This window comes from Phytophthora parasitica (assembly GCF_000247585.1).
Source record: "Phytophthora parasitica INRA-310 unplaced genomic scaffold supercont2.8, whole genome shotgun sequence".
Taxonomy (NCBI): Eukaryota; Oomycota; class Peronosporomycetes; order Peronosporales; family Peronosporaceae; genus Phytophthora; species Phytophthora nicotianae.
In genome coordinates this window covers 1,558,510-1,580,139 of record NW_008648994.1, presented here as the reverse complement: position 1 = coordinate 1,580,139, position 21,630 = coordinate 1,558,510, and the positions used below count along the sequence as shown (strand labels likewise).

Genomic DNA, 21,630 nt, shown 5'->3' with positions numbered 1-21,630 from the left:
TGAGGGTGATCTCGTCCACAAACCCGAACATGTCGATGGTTGGGGTGGTGGTAGCGGCTTGGAGTTCAGCGTACTCGCTCGCGTAGCCAGCATGCTTGGCACCCATGTGACCTAGGAGATTGCTGTAGCCACTGCCGCTGGCTTGTTTACGCTTACATCCACACTTTTTGCACTGGAAGAGTCCTTCACCGAGATCGGAGTAGAAGAAGGAGCACAGCTGACGCGATGTCATCGTAGGTGTTGGGGTGAGGAGGGTAGTTTTGGCTTGGAGTTCGAATTTGTAAGTGAGTTAGGAGTCGATCGTCCGTGCGAGCGCGTTGGTGATGAATGGTGGCGGAGTAAGCTTCAAATGGTTGGTAGGAGGACAAACAATAAAATAGTATTATCTGTTATTTTGCATTGTATTGAAAACAGCAAAAGGCAATAATAAATTATTAAATAAATATAATATCAATGCTATTGATATTATATTATTTTCTCCATGCTCTGACTAAAGCCTGACGTGGAGTTTGGCGTCCATTTTTTGACGATTGTGACCACCTTTGGATTCAGTTGAAGTCGCCAAAGCTGGTTTGTGGTCATGTTGGAACTACACTGGACCGAAATACCGACGAAAAGCACTCCACCAGACGAGTGACGCCAATGGATTCAGCCATGAAACATAGCGGCACACCGATCTGAAGTATGGGTCCTGACCACTTAGTAGGTGTTGTCTTGAAGGTCCAATAGGACGATGTCATTCGCTTTAGCCCAATGACGCAGAGCTCGTCCGTGTGGAAACAGATCCAATCTGCGATGGAGAAGTACCACGAAAACCAACACAAGCACTATACCAGGCTGAACGCGTTTTTTTTTTTTAATTTTACGTGTATTTTTTTATGACGTGCGTGTTCTTGGATATTTATCTCGTTGAACACTTCACATTTTCGAATGGTGTGTAAGGACAAGGATTTTTTGTGGAACGCCTTGAAAATGAGATAGAGTGTGGTCTTTATTAGGCATCCTTCTTTACAAGCGATAGCAAAGCTACCGAGAGAATTTTGATTCAGGACGCGAATGTCGCTTCCGCAACTCAGATGATGCCGATAAAGTAATTTCGAAGATAGTAGAGCATTGTTTTTCTTCGTTTTTCACATAAACTGAAGCAATACTACCAGGTTATGCTTTTCGAACAGTTCAACAGTAATGGCGAATCTTAACGGCACTTGCTATGCAATCGCAACTTCATTCGCTAGCTTTTTGCTGACGTCAAAATTCTTATTACTGTAGTTCTTCTCACCTTAAAAAAATATGAAAGAATCCGTGTAGGTAAGCATTGCGCTGCTCACTTAGGAATATGCATCCCAAAAAGCGAATATTCTACAGTGAGATGTTATCGCTGCAATATCCGAGTCACGCTGGTGTTTTATCCTCGTCCTGTTTACACCATTCATCTCATGATCGTAGAGTTCTTGGCAGCTGAAGACTTGTTAGTTGTGCGAGCAACATGCCACAAGGTTAACAACGCGCTCGAAAGCGAGTCGGCTCGTTTTTGGTTGCATGCGCGTCTGCGGCGGCGAGTTCGAGACCAGCCGACTCTTGTTCACGGAACGCGGAGTTATAACGCTGGACTTCGAATTTTCACCTATACTTGACAGTTTCTCCATGAATTCATTGTACTTGTGTTCACCAAAATCGTCGGAACTAGGTACACCTTCGAAGCAAATGACTTGTTGACAACAGTAGTCATGGTTTGTTGTGATCCGCAGTAGAGACCCGGTCCAGATACTTCGATCTAGCAGCGAAAGAGATTCCTTACTGAAGTGGGTCTACTTGAACGCGGACTGGATACGGAAGCAAAACCTCCCTCCTTTGGAGAATCAAGATGGAAGCGAAAACGACACACCCATAAAGTAAGTGGCTGCAACTTTGATTTTTGTTTTATCTTGACTAAGTTTATGTTTTTTGCAAGTAGATTCAACGCGGGAGACGTGGGGTTCCATGTGTTTCGACATTAAATGGGAAATTTTCCCAAACAAAGTACGTGTATTCATATTTCAAACACTTGCGAAACAACCGTCCCTGATAAAGTTTGCGTAACTAAAGCCTCTTTAGGAATTACCGCGGTCGAACACGTTGCCGTTCCTAGGAGGATTTATACCATGATCCAGCAAGATCCTTTCATTTTTACAGCTGCTGAAACGCGTACAGCCCCAGAAATCTCGAACTGGTACCTCGCACTAGTAGCATTCGGTGCCATGACGCTCATTTTCGTCGCGCAGTACTCTTGCTATGTCTAAGATAGGAATTCTAACCTGTTACTTTTAATACAACACAACCATTCAATACCAATACTCTGACTTCATTATAATCTGAACTTGGACAGACGTGAACGGACGCGGCGATCCTCCGTCTCCTCGTCCACTTTAAAGCATCTACACAATGTCGGAGCCCAAACGCCCGTCGCCCACTAGCGACGGTGCTCCAGCTAAGAAATCAAGCAAGAAAAACTCAAGACATTCAGTCGCTGCTCCAGCATCTCAACCTCTATCTCAAGCCCCAGTAGCAACATCAGCCCCTCCTGCTGGTGCAGTACCCACCGTCCCTCGAATCCCTTTAGCCGAGCCGAAACCAGACGTTGATACCAAACGTAAGTCGTCCAAGAAACGAACATCGTCAACGTCACGCGGTGGTGAAGAGTCCACTCCTCCCGGTCCATCGGTTCCTTCCGGTCCTGATGCACATTCAGCAGTGGACGCCGCTGCAGCCAAGCAAAAGGAAGACGCTGAACGTGAGAAGCAGATACGAAGGGAAGCCAAGAGGCAACGCGCTAAGGAGATCGAAGACGCCAAACGTCGAGAAGAACTGGAGAAACAGGCACTCGAGGAAGCTCAGCGGTTAGAGGAGCAAAGACAGCGTGAAGCTCGTCAGAAACAACAGATCGAGGCGTTAAACGCTAATGCAGAGGAATGTCAAGAAGAAGCGGATGACTATGACGACGACGGCTTTGAGAACTACGACGAGGACTTCGAAGACGAACCGAGTCAACCAAAGTCGACCCCGTTACCAGCAGTAGGGGTTAAGGCGAGTAAGAGTCGAGGAATCCCGAACGCAGATGAAGCGGAACTACGTAGAATCCAACAAGCCATGCAAGCCGAGACCAGAGGTCTGCAATCAGCTTCTTCAAGTCTATCGAGACCAGGCAGTAAAGCTAGTAGTCGTAGTGAAGAGAGGCCGGATACCAGGCCGGTGACGTCTATTTCCTCGTCGATTGCTGGCTTGAAACAGTCGCTGGATCCTCGTGCGAAGCGTGTGAGGGAGATACTGGAGAGGCGTAAGTTTGAAGTGGAGAAGTTCTCTTTGTTCCAGTTGAATCCAGTGAGTGAACAAGACAAAGTACTGAATCGTCTAAGGAGAGGACTAGTCAGGCAAGCATTCGTTCAAACGAGTGACGGGGCGAGAACTTTAGCGATACAGACCAAACCACCTGAAACACACGATAAGAGTATGCACTTTCCTGATGATATCGGTATTGATACGGAGAGTTCAACTGGAGAAAATGAAGACGGGGGGTCGTCTACTTCGCGGTTTTTCAAGTTCTTGGAACATGCTGCGTATGTCTGTGAGACTTTGGCAGTGGAGAATGTGATGGCGTCGGAAAAAGAGAACCAAGAAGAGAATTTAAAGAGCAAAGAAGACAAGAGTATGTGTCATCAACTTACGAATACTACAAAGTTAGATAAGAAACTAGTATTCCCAAGCAAGAACAGCGACTTGATGGAGTCCCTTGAACGAAATCTACATGGTCGAGACTTGATAGCTCTTCGGTTCTCGCCGGCTGTATCCAGTACGCTCCTATCGTGTTACGGACCTGCGCATAGAGTCAATGAAGCTCAAGTGTTCCGGGACAAGACTATTTCTTGTGTTTGGGACGTAAATCTACCCAATCGACCCCTCCATATACTGAAGAGTGAAGGTGTGGCGTCCACCGCTTGTTTCAGTCCCTCGCGAGACCTGTTTGTGGTAGTTGGGACGGAAGATGGTACTATTCACGTTTGGGATCTCCGACCGCAATCTCTGATACAGTCCACGAGCCTAATAGATGGTCAAGCAGTTTGTACGCCGGCGTATTCAACGTGTGGTATGAATTACCGTGCACCGGAGCAACACACGTCGACTATCGTGGCGTTAGAGGCGATTGATCGAGGTAATGACAGCTCGGACACTGGAGGAACGTTCCAGTTTGGCTCCATGGATGACCGCGGAGTTTTAATCATCTGGAGCCTGATAGAGTTTGATTCCAAGGACGAAGCACTGGTTACGGATAAGTGCGTACAGATCGGAGGCAACGTGAAAATGGTCATGAATACGCGCATAGATATCCAGCAATATCTGACACCACACGTGGCTCCGAAGCCTTTACAACGCAGAGGATCAAAGACAAGTGTTGCACCGCTTTCTTCCACTCCGTTGACCGCTCAAGTTGGCCCTGTGGCTGCTGCATTGAAGTACTTTCCTCAAGACCCTAACCAGTACTCTATCACAACTCTAATTTAAGGTGTGTCATATGTCTAACTCTACTTTTTATTACTGGCAGGTTCATCGTTGGAACGCGTACAGGTCAACTGGTACGAGGCAATCGCTTTGATAAAGCGTCTTCTAGAATGCAGTATCAACGGGAACAAGACCTGAAGGCAATAGATGCATCGTCTGGAGTCGTCTGTATCGACTTTCATCCGTTTGAGTCGCACTATTTCCTGGTGGGCTATGAAGACGGCAGCATTTGGTACGTCAGTCGACTTGTTGTGTTTTGTGCTTATTTTTCTCATAATTCAACGCGCTTTCTGCAGCTTGTATCATTCTGATGTGTCCTTATGCCTCACTTCGTGGGAAGAGGTGCCATTTGGCGTAAGCGTCTGTGGTGTGGCATGGTCGACATCACGTCCTGGCATATTTTATGCATCGTTCTCCACTGGCACTGTGTTTGTCTGGGATTTATTAGAGTGCACAAGTGTAAGTTCCATATTGAAGGTGCTTTACATTGCAGATAATGGCCTCATATCTCTATTCTTTTAGGAACCGACGCTAACGCACGAGTTGGATACGCTAAAGGAGATATCCCCAGTTGAATTGGCCTCGTCCCTGTATCCGTTAGTCGTCTCGTAAGTTGTTTAGTGGTGTTTAGTGAGACGAAAGCGGACTCATTGTGTATTGAACAATTCAGATCGGAGAAGATGCGAACTTCGCGTCCAGCTATTGCGTGGCGCATTGACCCCAGTATTTCGCCGTTCCAGTTCTCAATCTACGAATTGGGCCCGGAGTTTACAACTCGAGCACCAACAGAACAACAAACTGTTTCAAAGGTATTATCATGCATCCTTTGAGAAGGGAAGGTAAATGTTGGATCAGCTCAGCGGGCTCTATAGTTTCAAGTAAACAAAATAGAGACCCTATTTGCCACTCGAAGCTAAATGCTTGAATAATGAAAAATAAGAATCAGTAGAAAGGAGATAGTAGGCTGACCGTGATGTTTATTTTGGTGTGTTGAAATCGAGATTATCGTGTTGCGGAGAGTACTGCGCATGTCAATGTTCCTGTTGAGTCGTTATTGAGACTTCATTCCTTTCCTTATTGTACTGGCCATTTAGCAAAGAACAGCGATGATACCATGTCTTCCTAGGATCACCCTAAAAAATTCTATTGACTAGTGTTTTTCTGTTATCTTCTGAAAGATTGCCAAAAATTGGGGTGATTTTTACACTCGGGTCCATTAGTTTTTCTAAAATTTGGTCGGGTCCCTGTCAAATTTTGGTCGCTGCTGCACCTCAACACCATGCTGTGTCATGTACTACTACCGATAGCGACTATTCTAAATCCCTTATGAGGCTGTTTCCCCGGTCTGAAGCACCGGTCCCATCCGAATTGATATCTTGGATTACGGAAAACATTGCTGAGTGGTAAACTTCTTCTGCAAATATGTATGCACCGTCAGAGTCATCTACACTGCGACCGCTAGCACGCTCAAAGGTTGCTGGAGGCATTTTACATGTAGAATACTCACTTCATGTATACGTTACAGTCTCGCTGTGGTCTGAACTTACCCGGCACAGCGCTGGTGTTGTACCATCGTCTTGTTTACTCCATTTTCTAAAGAACATGTCTTCGTTGATGAAGATTACGGATTGTTACTCGTTATCAGCATACATGTACATACATTATTATAGTATTCTGCATCCGACTGGTGCTGGTGAGCGTAAACCAAAATCGAATTCACTTTCATTTATTCGATAGACCTACGAGATGGTTCTTCACGCGCGTGTATTGAACTATACTCGAACACAGCTATGGAGGATTGCTGCCTCGCTGAGTGGAGGCTGGTATTTATCGTTTGCTATTATGTCGCCGCAGTACAGGCTTGTCGCTCTCTGTGTTGGGGTCGCGGCGTACGTTTGTGTGGAGTTTTTATTGGCATTCGCCTCGGAAGCTCAACAATGCCTGACTACAGGTGCATCAGCTAGGTCAGCACAATAGTACGTATTACACAGCACTGGTTTGATCCTCGATCTAATAACTATGTTAAACTTTTGGTTGTAGCTCACAGAAAAACAGCGCTCTCCTCCAGCTACCGAAAGAAGTGCAGTTCGAAATCGCAGAGTTTTTGGGAGCTGAGGATTTACTAATTGCGCGAGTAACATGTCACAAGGTTAACAACGCGCTCAAAAGCGAGTCGGCCCGCTTTTGGTTACATGCGCGTCTACGACGTCGACTTCGCGGCCAGTCTAATCTCTACAGAACCCGAAGTTATAACACTGGACTTCGGATTATGAAATACGCTAAACAGTTTGTGCATGAAGCCGTTGTGCTTGTGCTGGCCAAGATCATCGGAACTGGGTACGTAATCGAAAGAACGAAGCAAAAAAATAACAAAAAGAGAATTGCTAACTGCTAACAAACAATAACGTTTCGTAGTAGAGATCCGGTCCAGATACTTCGGTCTAGTAACGAGAGTGATTGCGTGCTCAAATGGGTCTATCTGAATGCTGACTGGATTCGGAAGCAAAATCTTCCTTCTTTGGTGAAAGATGACGAAAGCGGAAACGACGGTTTAATTAAGTACGTGGTAGTAAGTACGACTGTTATCTTAACTGGGTTTATTGAACCGCTGATTTCGTGCGAGCAGATTAAGCAAAGGAGATGTGGGCTTCAATGTGTTTCGATATTTTCCCAGCAAGGTGCTCATATTCTGCTTTGTTTTATGTGTACCTTTGTAGTACAAACTAACAATTGAGCCATTCCTGGATTGTTTGAACGTAGACCTCATCGGGAATTATCCTAATTAGCAACGACGATTTCGTGGTCGAACGCGTTGAAGTCCCCAGAAAAATTTATGCCATGATCCAAGAAGACCCGTTTACCTTTACAGCCGCTGAGACGCGTTCTGCCCCAGAAATTTCGAATTGGTACCTCGCATTGGTAGCATTCGCTGCCATGACGCTCATTTTCGTTGCGCAGCACTGTGGTGACGTGCTACTTTATTGACAATTCCAGCCCGATTTACTTAAGTACAATACTAGGGGATTTGGGCTGGTAGTGCTGAGTAGAAAGCACTATATGATCTAGTTTATATCATCTGCGACTTACACTGGAAGCAGTTTTTTTATCCAAAATGTTTACCTAGCAAGCAAATGCGAACAGAAAGCCGTTGTATCTTTCGTGTCCGAAAAATACACAGTTTTCCAGATATTTTTTTTTTTAATACATACTACATACTAGTACATCACACTTTACTGCTGAACATTTAACAAACTCTCGTGGGTTGTTCACCGGCCGAATCAGCCGCAAAATGCAACGGCGAAATAGATCAAATCGCGTATTTTTAGAGGTGCTGGGCTCTAGGTGAAAACGTTTGTAATCTCAAGTTGCCGCTGCCAACCAGTTTACTAGTGCGGTGACCCAGCGGCGAGTGCAAGTAGACCATGATTAAGTTAGCCTTGTACTGATCTTTGAGTGTTAATGTATGCTTCGCAAGCGTCAACGGCCTGCGATGCGATATATCCTGTAAGGGTAAAACTGGGTCAAACCGACAGAAAAGAATACAATGTTTGAATTGATTCCCCAAAATATTCTAATTATTAGCTTATCTTTTGGTACTTCGTCTTGAATATTTGACATTCTGCGTTTAGGCTGCCTACTGGGCTAGTGTTTACTGTTTTAATTTTGTGACGTTACTAGTATGGTGAACTGACCAGTAGAACCGACAGAGTAGTCACTGTATTCAGTATGCTTGTTTTTGGCAGTTGAATAACCTTGCGTTGTATTATGCAGTTTATGATTACTAATTTGGGAATGCTATCTTGCATATGAACAGCTCGAGATATATTACAGAAAGAAGTAACACGCCAGTAACGCTCACAACCTAACATAAAGTCCAGTCCTACTGCTGCAGTTCGGAACCTACTTGAAGTTTCGGCTATGCCACCCGAACGCAAGGTATGCGATTAGTTGTAGTCGACTGCTTCAAACCGTCGGTCGCATTGGCCATTCAGTTGTTGCTTATGGGATACTATTACGTCGGAACGATCATGACGAATTGGCTAGGCTACTGCAAAGGCATTGTCGAGAAGAAGAAAACAGTCCTGCTGATTTCGAACGTGGATCAATCAAATGGCAAAAGTCCAAGCCTGTGCCGAATATGATTGTTGTAAGCTGGTGGGACTCGCGTCCCGTTCATTTACGTTGTACTGGAGATTTGGAGATGGATCGCGTTGCGCGTCAGAAACGGCGAAAAACTAATTGGAGGTTGTCATATCCTGCCTTCATGGGAGGCGTGGACGTGCACGACTAGCTGCGCCTGCAACGGTACTCTATCCACCGTGTACTACGGTTCAAAAGATACTACAAGTGCCTAGCACTTGCTCGTACAGACCTAGCAATTATCAACAGTTACATCGTGCATAAGAAGCCCCACAAAGAACAAAGAATCGCGGCCACTCTCGCACGTAAAGTTTATGAAAAGCTGTATCCGCAGTTATGCCGACTCAACACTACCTTTATGAACGAAGTACGTTCGGCACTCAAGTGTCTACTCCGGTTCCAGTCTACGAATCTATCGTAGTCAACGATTGCCAAAGCATTGCTCACACTGTCCAGCAAATCAACGAGTGGCGTAATGAAGACCCCAAGTCAAGCGACGTCAGCGGGCTTGCAACTTCTATTCCGCACTACGGTGTCTTAACGCGCCTCTACCACGCCAGTGACTGCAACTCAGCGGTCCCTATTTAGCTCTGCATGAAAGTTCGATGATAAGTGCATGGGGGTGGCAATGACATGTTGGGATATATGTGGTCGAATAGAATGATGATCCCTATTCAGAATGCAAAGGGTATTCGGGTGCGCCGCCAGTCAAGCACAGCTGCTCCAGGCACTCCGTGTTCACCTCGCACACCCAGTACGTCGTCTTCGGCGAAGTAACGCAGAAGAAGCTCGTAGGCACTCAGCTGCATATTATACTGCATAGAAGCTGAATATATTCATCATTGTAATGATCACTCGCTGTGTCTTCATAAATCACGCTCAAAGGTATCAGTTTTCAAAATGTTTTCCCTTTCTTACTTTTTTCATTAATTATAATTCTATATTATAGCCTGGACGCGTTATGGTGGCATCTAATTCTAATAATCCTTGAAGCGATGAGTTGTGTTTGGGTGTAAGATAAGGTCCCGGCGGTGTCAAGATGAAGGAGAAGTATGTACCCTTTTATGAGTTTGGCCGCTCGAGTATTCTTTTTTTTTTTTTTTTGAGAAGCTCATTTGGTTCGAAAACTGTGAACTTTTAGTTTTCATGATCCGTCCTACTTCTTCACTAAATCTGGATTTCTTGCTGCTAGTAGGATTTCTCTCCATACGACACACTAGTTCATGTTGGCTTCCATCTCGAGTGGATTGTTCACCAAGACAACATCAGCGCTTGCGGGGCGCAATCACTTGCTTTCTCCAGAGTGATTTCACGTGACTTCCGACTTATTTACGGAAGCGCGTGCAACGCGGCCAGTCTGGCACACCAGGGAAACAGCGGTGGAAACGGCAAGCTGGCCAGAACGGGGACCCACGAACGCAGCAACTCGGCCAGTTCAACGAACCGCGGATGCAACGAACGATCAAGATGTCCGTGTTGTCGTCCATAGCATCAGTATTAATTGCAGTTATAGTGCCTCCACGCATGTTCGCGGATGACACCGATGTGTCATGCGACATGCTAGGCTGCACGATAGGTTGCTCCAATTGCTCCGGTTGCTGGTCGTCCAGGTGGCGGAGGTGAGCTCCAATATTTATATAAGGTTACATAGGATGAAGTGAAAACAACGTACGAGTAGTGGCTAGATTTTAGACAACTTAAGAAATCGGTGATATTTTTTTTACCTTGCGCAGCAACCACGACCCCATGCGCACTTGGTAAACCGGCAGCAGCAATGGACAACACCAAGAGTAGCAGCGCAATCGGCTTCATTGAAAAGTAGAACACTTTCGACTTGAAAGCACTTGTCCTTCGGAGTTTTGCAAATTTACAACTGAGCTGGTAGAAAAGATTCAAGAAACCAGCGTTTGATCTTGACAGTTAGTCTGGGACGAGTGTTGGCGTGTCGTTTCAAGGTCGGATCTGAGAGCTGCAAAGAATCGAAAAAAAAAAGGCTTGCAATCTTGCGGCCCGCATGACCGATAGGATAAGGGTGCAGAAAGTATGCGAGAGTGTTATCACAAACTTCGAAATTGGGGAACATCAAGCTTTCATTTTCGGGATCCATGCTATTTCTTCACTACAGCTCGCCTTCTTACTACTAGTAGGATTTCCCTTCCATACGACACAACATTGCTTCACTTCAAAGTGGTTGGCACTTTCAAGCCGCTTCACCGTCCTCGGGGACGGGACAACATAACTATCTTCTCGTCAGCGACTTGAAGCGATTTCCGACTTAGTATCCATAGCGGCAGCGCGGCCAGTTCCACGAGCCGGGGTAACAGCGACGACCGCCCCAGCGGCAACGTGGCCAGATCCAGGATCCAGGCATGCACCAGAAACGACAGCGAGGCCAATTCCACGAGCCGGGGAAGCAGCGACCACCCACGATCTCACTGTTTTCGGCCCCAGTGGGGTTAGTATTGTAGCTGGTCGTGTAAGTTGGCATTCCAGGCTGTATGACTGGTTGCACCACAGGCTGCACAACAGGCTGGTCAGGTTGCTCCGGTTGTTCCGGTTGCTCGGGTTGTTCCGGTGGCTGCGGTTGATCTGGCTGCTCCGGTTGCTCGGGTTGCTGCGGCTGATCAGGTTGTTGGTCATCCCCTTGCAGGTGGCGGAGGCGAACACCTAGGCATTGAAAAAAGTGTTAGCGACGAGATATAGGAACGGTTTTCTAGGCGCTAGCTAACCGATGCTGTCATACCTTGCGTAGCAACCTCCAGCCCATGGGCTTCTGGGGCAACAGCAGCGGCAATCGCCAGCGCCACCAGCAGTAACAGTGCAAACGGCTTCATCGTTAGGCGAGCAATTCGAGTCTTGGGTGAGCTTGTCCTTCGGTTATTGCACTGGAACCTTGCAAATTGCCAACTGAGCTCTTGCATCAAGCTTTCTTCTTTGTTGCTTTACAGTTGGAAGCAAGCACGTACATGGTCGCCAACCCCGTACAAGATTGTTTTTTAAGAGTTGCTTGGTCTTGGATAATCTGCGACGAGCCATGGGCGTGTTTCCAAGGAAGTCCGAACAGCGGCATTTGATAGTAAAGTGTCGAAAATACTTCGTCCCACATGACGTGCTTCCCAACGGCGGCATCAAGTTTCATAATACTACTGATTTAGGCAAGAATAGATATTCTTTGGAAACAGGCAAGAACACGCTCTCTTCAAGTAACGTCGAGGTTCACTACATTGAAAATACCTCTGATGTAATAACGTTCCTATCCGTTTAGTACTCTTGAGACGTGTTGTTAGTTTAAATATCATTTGCAAGTGATGATAACGAAGAAAATATTGAGGACATCAAGATTTTTATTTTTCAGGATCCGTTGGTTGGATTCCTCTCCATTACGACACTAATTCATCTTTGACTTTCACTTGCAAGCGTCCTCACCACCGCTCAACAGCTTCGGCTAAGTAAGGCACCTTCTTTCCAGCGACTTAAAAGATTCTCACCTTAGACAACGTAGCGGCAGCGCGGCCAGTTCCACCCACCAGGGTAACAGGGAGGACGGGGACGGCAACGTGGCCAGATCCAAGATCCAGGGACACACCAGAAGCGGCAACGAGGCCAGGGGAAGCAGCGGCCACCATTGAACTCAGTGGTGCCGCTCATAGTGTTCGTATTGTCACCAGTCATATAGCCTCCTCCAGGCTGCGTGACAGGCTGCACGGCAGGAAGCACGACAGGCTGCTCCGGTTGCTCTGGTTGCTCTGGCTGCTCCGGTTGCTCAGGCTGCTCCGGTTGCTCAGGCTGTTGGGGTTGCTGGTCATCTCCTTGTAAATGGCGGAGGTGAACTTTTAAGCATTGGCAAAAAGTTAAACCAAATGTGTTAGTGACGAGAAGACACTGACCCTAATTCTCGGACACTCTTACCCGGCGCAGCAACCTCGAGGCCATGCACAGTAGCGGCAACCGCGAGCACCAACAGCAGTAGCAGTGCGAACGGCTTCATTGTAAAGGTAGCACTTGAGTCTGGAGTGCGCTTGTCCTTCGATCGCTTCACTGGAACCTTGCAAATTATCAACTGAGCTCGTGGGTACAGCGAACGGATCTTGGTATTGTACAGTTGGAAATCAAATTCAAGCACGCATTTGCTCAGTAATCCAGTGAACTGATGTGAGACGTCTTCCAACAAACGTGCAGCGCTACAATCACGTTAAAAACAAGTAAGTGGCAGTTAGGTACCGTCGTCCCACCCAACGTGTCTACCCTTGTCACCGTTGTAGCAATAGCATCACATCCAGTCTATTACAATAGCATTCCACACAATGCAATGCTTGAGCATCAGAATAGCTGCATTTTATTCACGTTTACCGTAACGTGAATACGAGAAAACTTCAACTATTGTCAACACTGAAAAGCTGCGTTCCGAGCAGCATTATCAGCCACATCGTTCCACTTGGATCTCCAGTCTTGCTTCCCCGTGTGTGCCTTAACGAGTGTCCATCGAATACGACGACTACCTTTTTCCCTTCACTAACAACTCCAGGAGATCGCGATTCTGCACTGGCGTTCCATCAGATTTCAGCCAATTCTACTTTGCCACGTTCCGATCCATTCCGTCATGGATCGGATCAGAAGCATACTGTCTGAGAAGATGAATAACATGCGCGATCCCTCCGGGTCCTCTAAATTGGCACGCTTCATGGCTTACAGTCCCGCCATATACTCCGCCCTGTTGTTCGTGGCTCGAGCCTCCACTAACGTCTTGGCTACATTCCATTCCTCACAGTGTGGGAATATACAGGCGTATCCAGCACGACATTTCCGACGTCCGTTCTCCATTGCACTACCATCACAGAAAGCCACAAAAGTAGTCGGATCTTTTGGGTCAGGATCTCCTTCCTGGCTCTTTGTAGCGGTTGCATGTTGGTTCACGAAAGCCTCGGCCTCCTCTTTTGTTAGGAATTTCTTGAAACTGGCCTGAAGAAGTTTTCCACTTGTATTTTGGCTTCTTTCCACGTCCGAAAGACCTCCGTCCTCCTCCCTTTGGCCACAGCGTACCACCAACCTCCACTGGGCTGGGAATTGTCGGTTAATTGAGTACCATTAGCAGTTGAGGCGGTAGATGTCGGAGTCTCATCGGGGTTTAGTCGAGAGGTGGTCTCAATTCATCGTCAACCACGGTACTCTCTTCTTTAGGTCTTTTAGCTTTAGGGGTTGATTGTGCACCGTTGTAGGCGTCGATGAACGCCTGCGCCTCGCTCTAGGTCTTAAACTTCTTGTATCTGCAGCCAGTGAAGCCTTTCACCTGAGCTTCGCACTCCCCCCACGTCGTGAAGATGCCAGTCGAGCGACCCGCGGCCACTGCGTCATCTGATGAAAAAGGTTTTGTGATTGAGGATGATGTAGCCATGATCCAAATATATTTGAGATTTGTAATTTGGTCTGAAGTTAATTGTTGAAGTTTGAATAAAAAGTACTTTATATAGGGAAAATGTGCGCATTGGTTTCGGCCCGCTTTTGACCTTTTTTATTACGGTGGGCTATAAGCTATGAGCACTTTTCTGAAAAAAAAAAGTTCTTGCCTTGGCTCATAGCTAATGGCTCACCGTAATAAAAAAAAATCAAAAGCGGGCCGAAACCAATGCGCACTTTTTCCCTATATAAAGTACTATTTTGGTGTCTAAACTTCTAAGTCAAGATTCTATCTGCATTAGACGAAAAAAAACTCATCAAAATTTTAATGGAATCTATCGTTAAAGCCTGTCTTTTAGATATCCATCATTTGTTTGTGTAGCGATTTGGTAAACGAAGTAAACGAACAACCCAACTGGGATTATTCATGCCCATGTGTTGTGTTTTTAACTCATAGTTTCATGCATTACAAATATCAAGTGAATCCATTTATTTTTGTCACATTTGCATGGATTCTTACGAGATTTCGAGCTGCGGAGGAAAATTTCATAAATGAATACATAGACTTCGAAAGATAAATGATGCATTAACTGATCCGGATACGTATACTACAGCGCTACATTGATTTACATACTTGGCAGTAAAACGGCTACTAACGCGAAGCTACACTAATTTGATGGTTTAGCGTCCATGCATATCTTGGATATTGCATTTCACGTCGCTTTTCCTCTTCGACTGCCACGTTCTTGTACTGCCGGTGAATGCCGTGCCCATCCGTCATGCTCCTGTTCGTACTACTAGTTGGTAAAAGGTAGGTAATTTTTGAGTCCGGCCAGTTCGGAGCCGCGGCAGCAGAGGGTTCCCTGGGAGGGTGGAGTGGCTACAGAAAAGCCGAACTGAGCCAACACTCAGCATAGAACAAGTCCGATGGAAGTTTCCAGATCAAGATTCTCCATCCTTCAAAATATGACTTGGTTGGAAATATCGGCGAGAAATGGGGAAAAGAATTCGATAAGTACTGCGATTTTTCCGGGAACGAAAGACATCACGGCTTTCTGGAAGTTTCGCATCGCTGGTTAGGCAAACATTATGCTATAGTTCTTGTAAGCGAGATCATATTTTGGACGGCTAGCTGAAAACGGGGGTGTGAATGTTCTTGACCAATTCGTGTCCTTCTCCTATGACTGATGTAACTCGCCACGTTGCTCCACTCAGCGAAAAAAAAGTTATTGAAGTTTTGTCTGGCTGCCGAAAAAGTGAATCATGGATCGTAAGCGCATCGAAAGTGAAATTACGCAACTGTCGCACCACTTGGATGCACGGACTATATGTAGTTCTCCGAACGCTAGAGATGTCGACAAATGTTTGGATCTGCTGAATGAAGTGGACGCCTATTTGACTCACTCCGTGTTTGGAAATGATCGCAGTGCTGACCTTGAGCCCAGTATTGTAGTTCTCGGGACCACTGGTGCTGGCAAGAGTACCATTGTATCGTTTCTCGTTGGCGAGGGCCGAACTGTTGTTCGTCACGAAAGTCGATACGCTCGAGCGCTAATTGCCGATCCACCACTACCTGACGTGAATATTCGAAGTGGAGAAGTCTCCGTAAGCCTGCTCCCTACTGTAACTCATGCCACTATGGGAGGCGAGGTAGTTGCTGTGTGGGATATGCCTGGATATCGAGATACGCGAGGTCCGTTTGTCGAGTTAGTGGTGCATTTCATTTTCAAGTGGATGCTAAAAGTTGATAAGCCTGTGAAATTTATACTTGTGACCCCGCCGCTGCATGAGCGACCCCAGACTGTCATGCTGCAGAACATGATTAACGGATCTCTTATTCGTAAGGACAATGCAGTCATTGTATACACGAAGTGCGGAAGAGACTTCGACCCAGAGAGTACATCTGATCTCAATATCGAAGAAAATAAACGGGAGATTCGTTCGTTTGCACTCCCAGCACCAGCACAGAGCGATGAAGATGGCCACGACTACTCGCTACAGTATTGTGCGCGGAAAGATGAAATGCTGAAGACTCTGAGCGGTCTTCATTCGTATAAGGTGGAGTACGATGAAAAATTACCGGATGCTGCGAAACTTTTGCTGGAAGCACTTACAAAAACTTGTGTTCAGTTTGTTCAAGAAGAGCTATCAAAGTGCTTTTTGTGTAAGTTTAAGTGGGATCTCCTCAAAGGTTCCTTTGAGGAGATAACCGACATGTTGGAGACTTTGAAATGCACCGAGGACATTACTCTTAAGACAATGGTGGATATCCTGGCTCGCATTGCTCCATCTGATTACGATTACGCCCCAGAATTTTATTGTGCAAAGCGCCGGCTTTCCATCGTGGAAACCATGAATGGTGGCGAGACCCGACGCCATTTATACGATTGGCTGAACGAAGAGTGTCGTCGTCTGCTGGAAAAAACGAAAGAGAAGCTTTTGGATCTGAGGAATGCAGTGAAAACGTATAGTCTAACTTTAAAGACGGACGACACCTTGGTAATCAGTGCGTTTCAGCTTCGTTTGTCTGACGAGCTTGAGAGAATCGAGAAGTTCGTGAGGAAGCGTGAAGTGGCAATCGACTCAGTCGAAGCAATTCCCAATGTGATTATCGTGGGCCACGCATCACTCGACGTTGACGTTGGTATCCAGATGTGGACAAATATTGCTCTCGTTAGTCCGTCAATCAGAGTGACAGCTGTGCGTGAATTTGATTTATCTGCAATTGGACAAGGAAAGTGTGCGGAACGCTTGAATAGTGTCGCTGGACAAGATGGAGCTCATGGTGAGCCTGGCCTTCGTGGTGGAAATCTAACTGCCGTGTGCCAAAAGTTGAAAGATGATTCGCATATTCTTCGAAGTACGGTTTCTTGTGGTCAATCTGGTGGAGACGCGCAGAATGGCGGCGAAGGAGTCGACGGTACAGACTCGGCATACAGTAAGGCGACATTCGAGGAAGCGATCGAGCGGAATGCGAAGCTTCATCATCTAAAGGATAATTCTACAGTCCCGAGAGACTTAGAAGAGGGGCTTCAACTTGTGATGTACGAAGAGAACGAAGCACCAACTGGGCTCCTATATAGAACAGTATGCGGAGTACCTGTCATTGCGCATTTAAGAATTGCAAAGGAATCGGAGTCTGGGACTTCAAGAATTCAAGCTGGTAATGGTGGCCAGGGCGGTGCAGGTGGGCTAGGCGGTAACATTCGCATACTGCTAGCAAACCAAATAGTTTGGGAAGGAGCTGGGTTGATGGGCCAGAAAGGTCTGGATGGAAACCCAGGTAAAGCATCTCGTGACGGCAATGGCAGTCCTAGCTTTATTGCTAATACAAAGCAATGGTATTGGAGAGGCGGGTGGTTCGGTGATATTTTTGAGCCTAAAATTGATTTTCAAGTCGAGGAAGTGAAGGCTGAAGACCAACCGAATCTCGTGCATGCGAAGGTCGCGCAGGGAAACGGAATTATTCTAATGAACGATGGTCTTGGTTTAGATATGATAAAGGCAGCGTATCAGACCGTTCGTACAGAACTAGAGGATTGTTTTCCTCAGTGTGACTTTAGTGATTCCCAGATTGGCTGGGAAGATCCAATCCGTACTGCGTAACTGTGGTGGTAAGTATCGAGGAGAGTCAACGTACTCAACACAATGGTGATTTTTTAGCGTTTAAGTTGAAGTGATAATTACGGCATGATTTTATAACGCTGAACAAACTTCGCAAATTCAGATATTTGTTGTTTTCCATGGGTTTTAGTGTAAATTCTACCTTAGCGCGTAATGTCATAGCAGATTTTGTCCATGGAAATGGGTCATACCGGATTCTTGAGGAGCACTGTACATTGCAGCCGACGAATTCGCTCGCATCACTCGCCAGTGACACAACGCATTGAGTCTTATAGTTCATGACCCAGTTTGCGTTATGTGAACTAAATGACGAAGCGAATTTTTTTTATGAATTGTATGAGTTTTAGTGGAGGAGGACGAGGAATTCAAGGAACATACTATCAATTCAAATTAGTTTTGTGCAAAGAGACTGAGGAAGTCTTTCCCCAACGAAGTACGAAGTGGAGGTGACCGAGACGGTGGTATCAATCTTGAACTATCCCAATCCATCCCTGACGTCGACGGCGGAGGGGCGGGCATAGAAGCATCTCCCAGCGCAGTGTAGTCGTCTAAGCGCAAGTCCGTCATCTCAGTCGCTGCGAGGGTCATGAGGTCCTCGGACGAGTAAAGCGGAGTCTGCTCGATAGCCGTCTCTGGGTCCATCGAGTCGTAATCGACCGTCAATGAAGAGTCAACAAAGAACGGATTAGTACTTGACCGGATCCACTGAAGCTCTGGATTATCCGTCACCGATACTGCAGCCTTCAGTGCAGCCATCTTGGACGCAGCAGCCGCTCGTCTAGAAGGAAAACGTTCTTCACCTTGCTGTTGAGGCTCCACCTGAAGCTTTTGTTGGTTGTCAACCACATTTCGGCTGTGAGTTTGAGGACCTTCACTATCTTCGAGATCGTCCTCAATCGCGATGTCCACATCAGGTTCTGCAGGTCGAGGACTTGGTAGAGAGATGACTGTCTCGAATAGATGAGCATTGTTGATCTGGTCATCTTTGCCGAACCACTTCAGTTGACTTTGGGTAGCATCCAGATCAGCTGACACCTGGTCACCCCGACTACCGTCCGAACCTCTGACTGCCATATGCAGAAGCTGTTCTTGGTTACTAAATGGCCATCGTTGTATATTCCGAGATATTGACGACGGTGAGCGTGTGTCTGGTGAATCCAGAGTTGGATCACTTGTATCCGTTGTGACCTTAATTCGGAATGGAGGAGGTACACTCTCGTCCACGTCAGCGAATCCATCAGTCTTTGGGTCATGGTGAGTTTGGTTACTGATGACTCCGCGACGTGAAGTTTCATTGAGATCCTGTGTCAATCCTTGTTTGCTATTGCGCTTGGTCTTTACCATGTACCTCGATGGTGGACGATCCGTGATGGCTTCAGGCGGCGAAAAGAAATCTGTCGGACTGCCCCTGCTTCTGGCGCTAGACGTCCTTGAGATCGTACCGGAACCGCGTCCACATCTTGCAGTGGTCTCGGGAGAGTCAAAGGCGTTCGCATCAATGAGGTGCGTAGGGAACGCATGCCGTTGTCGCGAAGGAGGGCGATCAGGGAGCTCTTTATTCACTGGAATGCGAATTCGTGGTTTTTTGTTCACTCCAGCTGACAAATTCCTGTACTTACTAGCACGAGACGGCAGTGTAACTCGCGCAGCAACATGGTTGTAATGTGGACTTGTAAGCCAGTCCTTCCCAGGAAGAGAGAAACTATCGGAACACTTCCCAAACTGTATCGGTTGTGACTCGTCATTGTCATGTTCGGGTGCGTTGTTGTTGCCTCTGTCGACATTGAATAGATAACAAGTATCTCCAACGTGACTAGCATCGAGACGTTTGCGATTGGATGGCCGGATGGCAGAAGCTGAAGAGCTCAACACTCGCCTCGCCATATTCGGTTCTAAGACACTTGGAGGTTCTGGTCGACGTTTGGTCGTCGATGCTACCAGTGACGGTGCACCAGCTCCACCTTTACCGTTCGACCGACGCCTAGTGTTTCGCTTCACTTCAGTATTGTTGTCAACGCCATTTGTTACTTCACGACGAAGCCGTCGACTATGGCGAATCCTCTCGCGAGGTGCTTCATCATCGACTTGAGGTACTTCTGGAGCCTGCGCTCGAGGTGTCACCTTGCGATGCCGTCGACTCTTTCGCTTGACTTTGACTCCACTGGACGAATACTCACTCGAAGGTGGCACTTTCGCCGTCGAAGAGAGCAGACTCATGGTGCAAAGAGGAAGGGATTACTCGGATTGTGGGGGTCTACCTGTGTGTTTCGTCGGTGGGACGCTAAATTGGTAAGTCAAGATCTGCTCGAATTAGAGTCAACGGCACTTTATTTCTGTGTTTAAGAATCTGTGAAGTGGTGGTTCTCATGTCGAAGAGTGAAGACTGGCAAGAAAAGCGACGTAGGTGGCTAAGAAATCCGTGTACGAGACGAATGGCACAGTCGTAGCTGCTGGGATACGCTTCACTGCAACATTATTGCTTGCGATCAGCCTCGACAGTAAATATCGGGTATTCTCGACGGTGATCTTTGCATTGCACGTGCTGCTGTTGCCCCGCACACGAGACGATTTTGTAGTCCACTCATTTTTACTAGAACAAGAGAATGGATAAGTCAAAAGTTTCACCATGCGACAACGTACGACATTGTTTCTTACCATAACTCTAAAAGAGCTTTAGTGAGCCCCAGCATCGTCATTCGCTGGGGTCCACAAGCATCTCTTTCGGAAAATAGGTCGTATGCTTCCTGCGCATCCACCACTTTTTCGCCCAGTAGATCAATCAGCGCAATCACCTTATCAATTGGGAGAACGAGGGCTGAAGTGCTTGGTTCCTGATCAAACAATCAAAGTTAACGCTATTATAAGTGGATATAGCGGAAGGTGAATGGGTTCATTACCGCTTCAGTTTTCGATTCGAGCATTGTCTCGTCAACATCCTCCACACATTCGCGATCAGACCTCATGATGCGAGTTGTGATCCGTTTTCCAAGAGGTTGGGCACCTTGTGGTAATGAATTAGGACTTACGTTGTAATAAAAAAAAACCACGTTGGCTGACGTACCATGATATACACGCTTGCATCGTACTTGAATCACTTCGCCACCAGTAATGTGCTGAGTTTGTTTGCTGGTCAAGCCACACAGTTAATGCTGTTAACTCTCCAGTGTATCCGACAGAAGTCACAATCTTACCTGAACTTCTTGCAGAGAAACTCTGCTACTCGTGGTTCACAGGTCAAGTGGATTTCATTTCGATTTCTTCGCTCATGTTGGTTTCCGGGTTTTTGGAAAGTAGTGCGACATCTGCGAGAGAAAATTTCGCCTATTTCACAGACCGCATCCTTTGGAACATTGTTGAGCTGCTGCACGAAATGCACCACATCTTGAGGCTTCACACCCACCGAGCTGATCCATTCAAGCGCCACAGTCTCCATGCTTGTCAAACAGTTGTGAGTGATTCAAACCAACTCATGTTAACTATTTTTATGCATCAAAAATTTCAAGCTAACGTGAATATTTATGGAATCCATGCGATCTATTAGACCGTTCCATCTGCAACGCTAACAGCTGACACGTCGGCATTAAATTCATCAATCTCCTTCAACAGTTCCCTCAGATCAGTACGAAGACTTTCGTTAGTTTAGGTCGAATTGGTAGGATCCTGAACAGCATTGAAAAATATGTCTATAAAAGAAATCTCCATGAATGGGCGAATATTAAAATATAATATTATTTTTAATTTACAAACTTCTTTAATTATTTTTAGACGTTGTGAGTTTGCGAATGCTCCAGTGAATCCTGGTACAACTACAAATATGTAGTGTGACGGGTCACACAGCACCTTGTGCAGAGGAAGTTGACTTCCAAGAGTATACAAACTCTAAGTGAACGACCGTTCACGTGTCTGAGGGGACGAAGTACTCACTTGAGGGTACGATTA

The 21,630-nt window shown here is 46.4% G+C and overlaps 10 protein-coding genes across 16 annotated transcripts in view; 5 read left to right on the top strand and 5 right to left on the bottom strand.

Moving 5' to 3' along the window:
* PPTG_21808 (hypothetical protein) overlaps positions 1-232 on the bottom strand; it is a gene marked incomplete at both ends in the record, with an annotated part of 829 nt that extends 597 nt beyond the window's left edge. Inside the window, one exon of the mRNA XM_008899996.1 lies at positions 24-232. Within this exon, the coding sequence (XP_008898244.1) occupies positions 24-232 (209 nt within the window). The remainder of the gene's footprint in view (positions 1-23) is intronic.
* Positions 233-2,421: 2,189 nt separating this feature from the next.
* On the top strand, positions 2,422-5,551 carry PPTG_06035 (hypothetical protein; the record flags this gene model as incomplete). Of its 3 annotated transcripts, XM_008899781.1 has the most annotated exons (5): positions 2,422-4,511; positions 4,577-4,765; positions 4,830-4,992; positions 5,056-5,141; positions 5,204-5,551. In XM_008899781.1, the coding sequence occupies 5 exons, from the start codon at positions 2,422-2,424 to the stop codon at positions 5,361-5,363; spliced, it is 2,688 nt and encodes an 895-aa protein (XP_008898029.1). In that variant the 3' UTR covers positions 5,364-5,551. The 3 variants fall into 3 exon arrangements, with proteins under 3 accessions (XP_008898029.1, XP_008898030.1, XP_008898031.1); XM_008899782.1 differs by having other exon boundaries at positions 5,056-5,551; XM_008899783.1 differs by having other exon boundaries at positions 4,830-5,141.
* Positions 5,552-6,268: 717 nt separating this feature from the next.
* PPTG_06034 lies at positions 6,269-7,662 on the top strand. 2 transcript variants are annotated; one of them, XM_008899779.1, is made up of 5 exons: positions 6,269-6,509; positions 6,574-6,870; positions 6,949-7,092; positions 7,160-7,211; positions 7,294-7,662. In XM_008899779.1, the coding sequence occupies exons 1-5, from the start codon at positions 6,280-6,282 to the stop codon at positions 7,516-7,518; spliced, it is 948 nt and encodes a 315-aa protein (XP_008898027.1). In that variant the 5' UTR covers positions 6,269-6,279; the 3' UTR covers positions 7,519-7,662. The 2 variants fall into 2 exon arrangements, with proteins under 2 accessions (XP_008898027.1, XP_008898028.1); XM_008899780.1 differs by having other exon boundaries at positions 6,949-7,211.
* A 1,671-nt stretch (positions 7,663-9,333) lies between these two features.
* On the top strand, positions 9,334-9,648 carry PPTG_21807 (hypothetical protein; the record flags this gene model as incomplete). The annotated part of the gene is made up of 2 exons (XM_008899995.1): positions 9,334-9,427; positions 9,623-9,648. The coding sequence occupies 2 exons, from the start codon at positions 9,334-9,336 to the stop codon at positions 9,646-9,648; spliced, it is 120 nt and encodes a 39-aa protein (XP_008898243.1).
* A 152-nt stretch (positions 9,649-9,800) lies between these two features.
* On the bottom strand, positions 9,801-10,485 carry PPTG_21806 (hypothetical protein; the record flags this gene model as incomplete). Its single annotated transcript, XM_008899994.1, has 2 exons — positions 9,801-10,297; positions 10,398-10,485. The coding sequence occupies 2 exons, from the start codon at positions 10,483-10,485 to the stop codon at positions 9,999-10,001; spliced, it is 387 nt and encodes a 128-aa protein (XP_008898242.1). The 3' UTR covers positions 9,801-9,998.
* Positions 10,486-10,747: 262 nt separating this feature from the next.
* Positions 10,748-11,507, bottom strand: PPTG_06033 (hypothetical protein; the record flags this gene model as incomplete). Its single annotated transcript, XM_008899778.1, has 2 exons — positions 10,748-11,340; positions 11,417-11,507. The coding sequence occupies 2 exons, from the start codon at positions 11,505-11,507 to the stop codon at positions 10,949-10,951; spliced, it is 483 nt and encodes a 160-aa protein (XP_008898026.1). The 3' UTR covers positions 10,748-10,948.
* Positions 11,508-12,162: 655 nt separating this feature from the next.
* On the bottom strand, positions 12,163-14,065 carry PPTG_06032 (hypothetical protein; the record flags this gene model as incomplete). Its single annotated transcript, XM_008899777.1, has 4 exons — positions 12,163-12,503; positions 12,583-12,854; positions 13,364-13,725; positions 13,961-14,065. 4 exons carry the CDS (start codon positions 14,063-14,065, stop codon positions 12,163-12,165), a joined length of 1,080 nt encoding a protein of 359 aa, XP_008898025.1.
* A 1,265-nt stretch (positions 14,066-15,330) lies between these two features.
* PPTG_06031 (hypothetical protein) lies at positions 15,331-17,673 on the top strand (the record flags this gene model as incomplete). The annotated part of the gene is made up of 1 exon (XM_008899776.1): positions 15,331-17,673. One exon carries the CDS (start codon positions 15,331-15,333, stop codon positions 17,671-17,673), a length of 2,343 nt encoding a protein of 780 aa, XP_008898024.1.
* A 1,221-nt stretch (positions 17,674-18,894) lies between these two features.
* Positions 18,895-20,329, top strand: PPTG_21805 (hypothetical protein). Of its 4 annotated transcripts, none has more exons than XM_008899993.1 (3): positions 18,895-19,448; positions 19,509-19,980; positions 20,074-20,329. In XM_008899993.1, the coding sequence occupies exon 1, from the start codon at positions 18,962-18,964 to the stop codon at positions 19,352-19,354; it is 393 nt and encodes a 130-aa protein (XP_008898241.1). In that variant the 5' UTR covers positions 18,895-18,961; the 3' UTR covers positions 19,355-19,448; positions 19,509-19,980; positions 20,074-20,329. The 4 variants fall into 4 exon arrangements, with proteins under 4 accessions (XP_008898241.1, XP_008898240.1, XP_008898238.1 ...); XM_008899992.1 differs by having other exon boundaries at positions 20,036-20,329; XM_008899990.1 differs by having other exon boundaries at positions 19,509-20,329.
* PPTG_06029 (hypothetical protein) lies at positions 20,056-21,124 on the bottom strand (the record flags this gene model as incomplete). Its single annotated transcript, XM_008899775.1, has 5 exons — positions 20,056-20,281; positions 20,347-20,522; positions 20,589-20,692; positions 20,753-20,817; positions 20,883-21,124. 5 exons carry the CDS (start codon positions 21,122-21,124, stop codon positions 20,056-20,058), a joined length of 813 nt encoding a protein of 270 aa, XP_008898023.1.
* Between the last annotated feature and the right edge of the window lie 506 nt (positions 21,125-21,630).

What these genes read in the sequence shown, in the direction of transcription:
- PPTG_06034 (XM_008899779.1), top strand. Translation starts at nt 6,280, where the DNA reads ATGGTTCTTCACGCGCGTGTATTGAACTATACTCGAACACAGCTATGG. An exon ending in TCAGCTAGGTCAGCACAATA is followed by an intron (nt 6,510 to 6,573) that starts GTACGTATTACA and finishes TTTTGGTTGTAG; the next exon opens with CTCACAGAAAAACAGCGCTC. An exon ending in TTCGATATTTTCCCAGCAAG is followed by an intron (nt 7,212 to 7,293) that starts GTGCTCATATTC and finishes GTTTGAACGTAG; the next exon opens with ACCTCATCGGGAATTATCCT.
- PPTG_21805 (XM_008899993.1), top strand. Translation starts at nt 18,962, where the DNA reads ATGACTCCGCGACGTGAAGTTTCATTGAGATCCTGTGTCAATCCTTGT.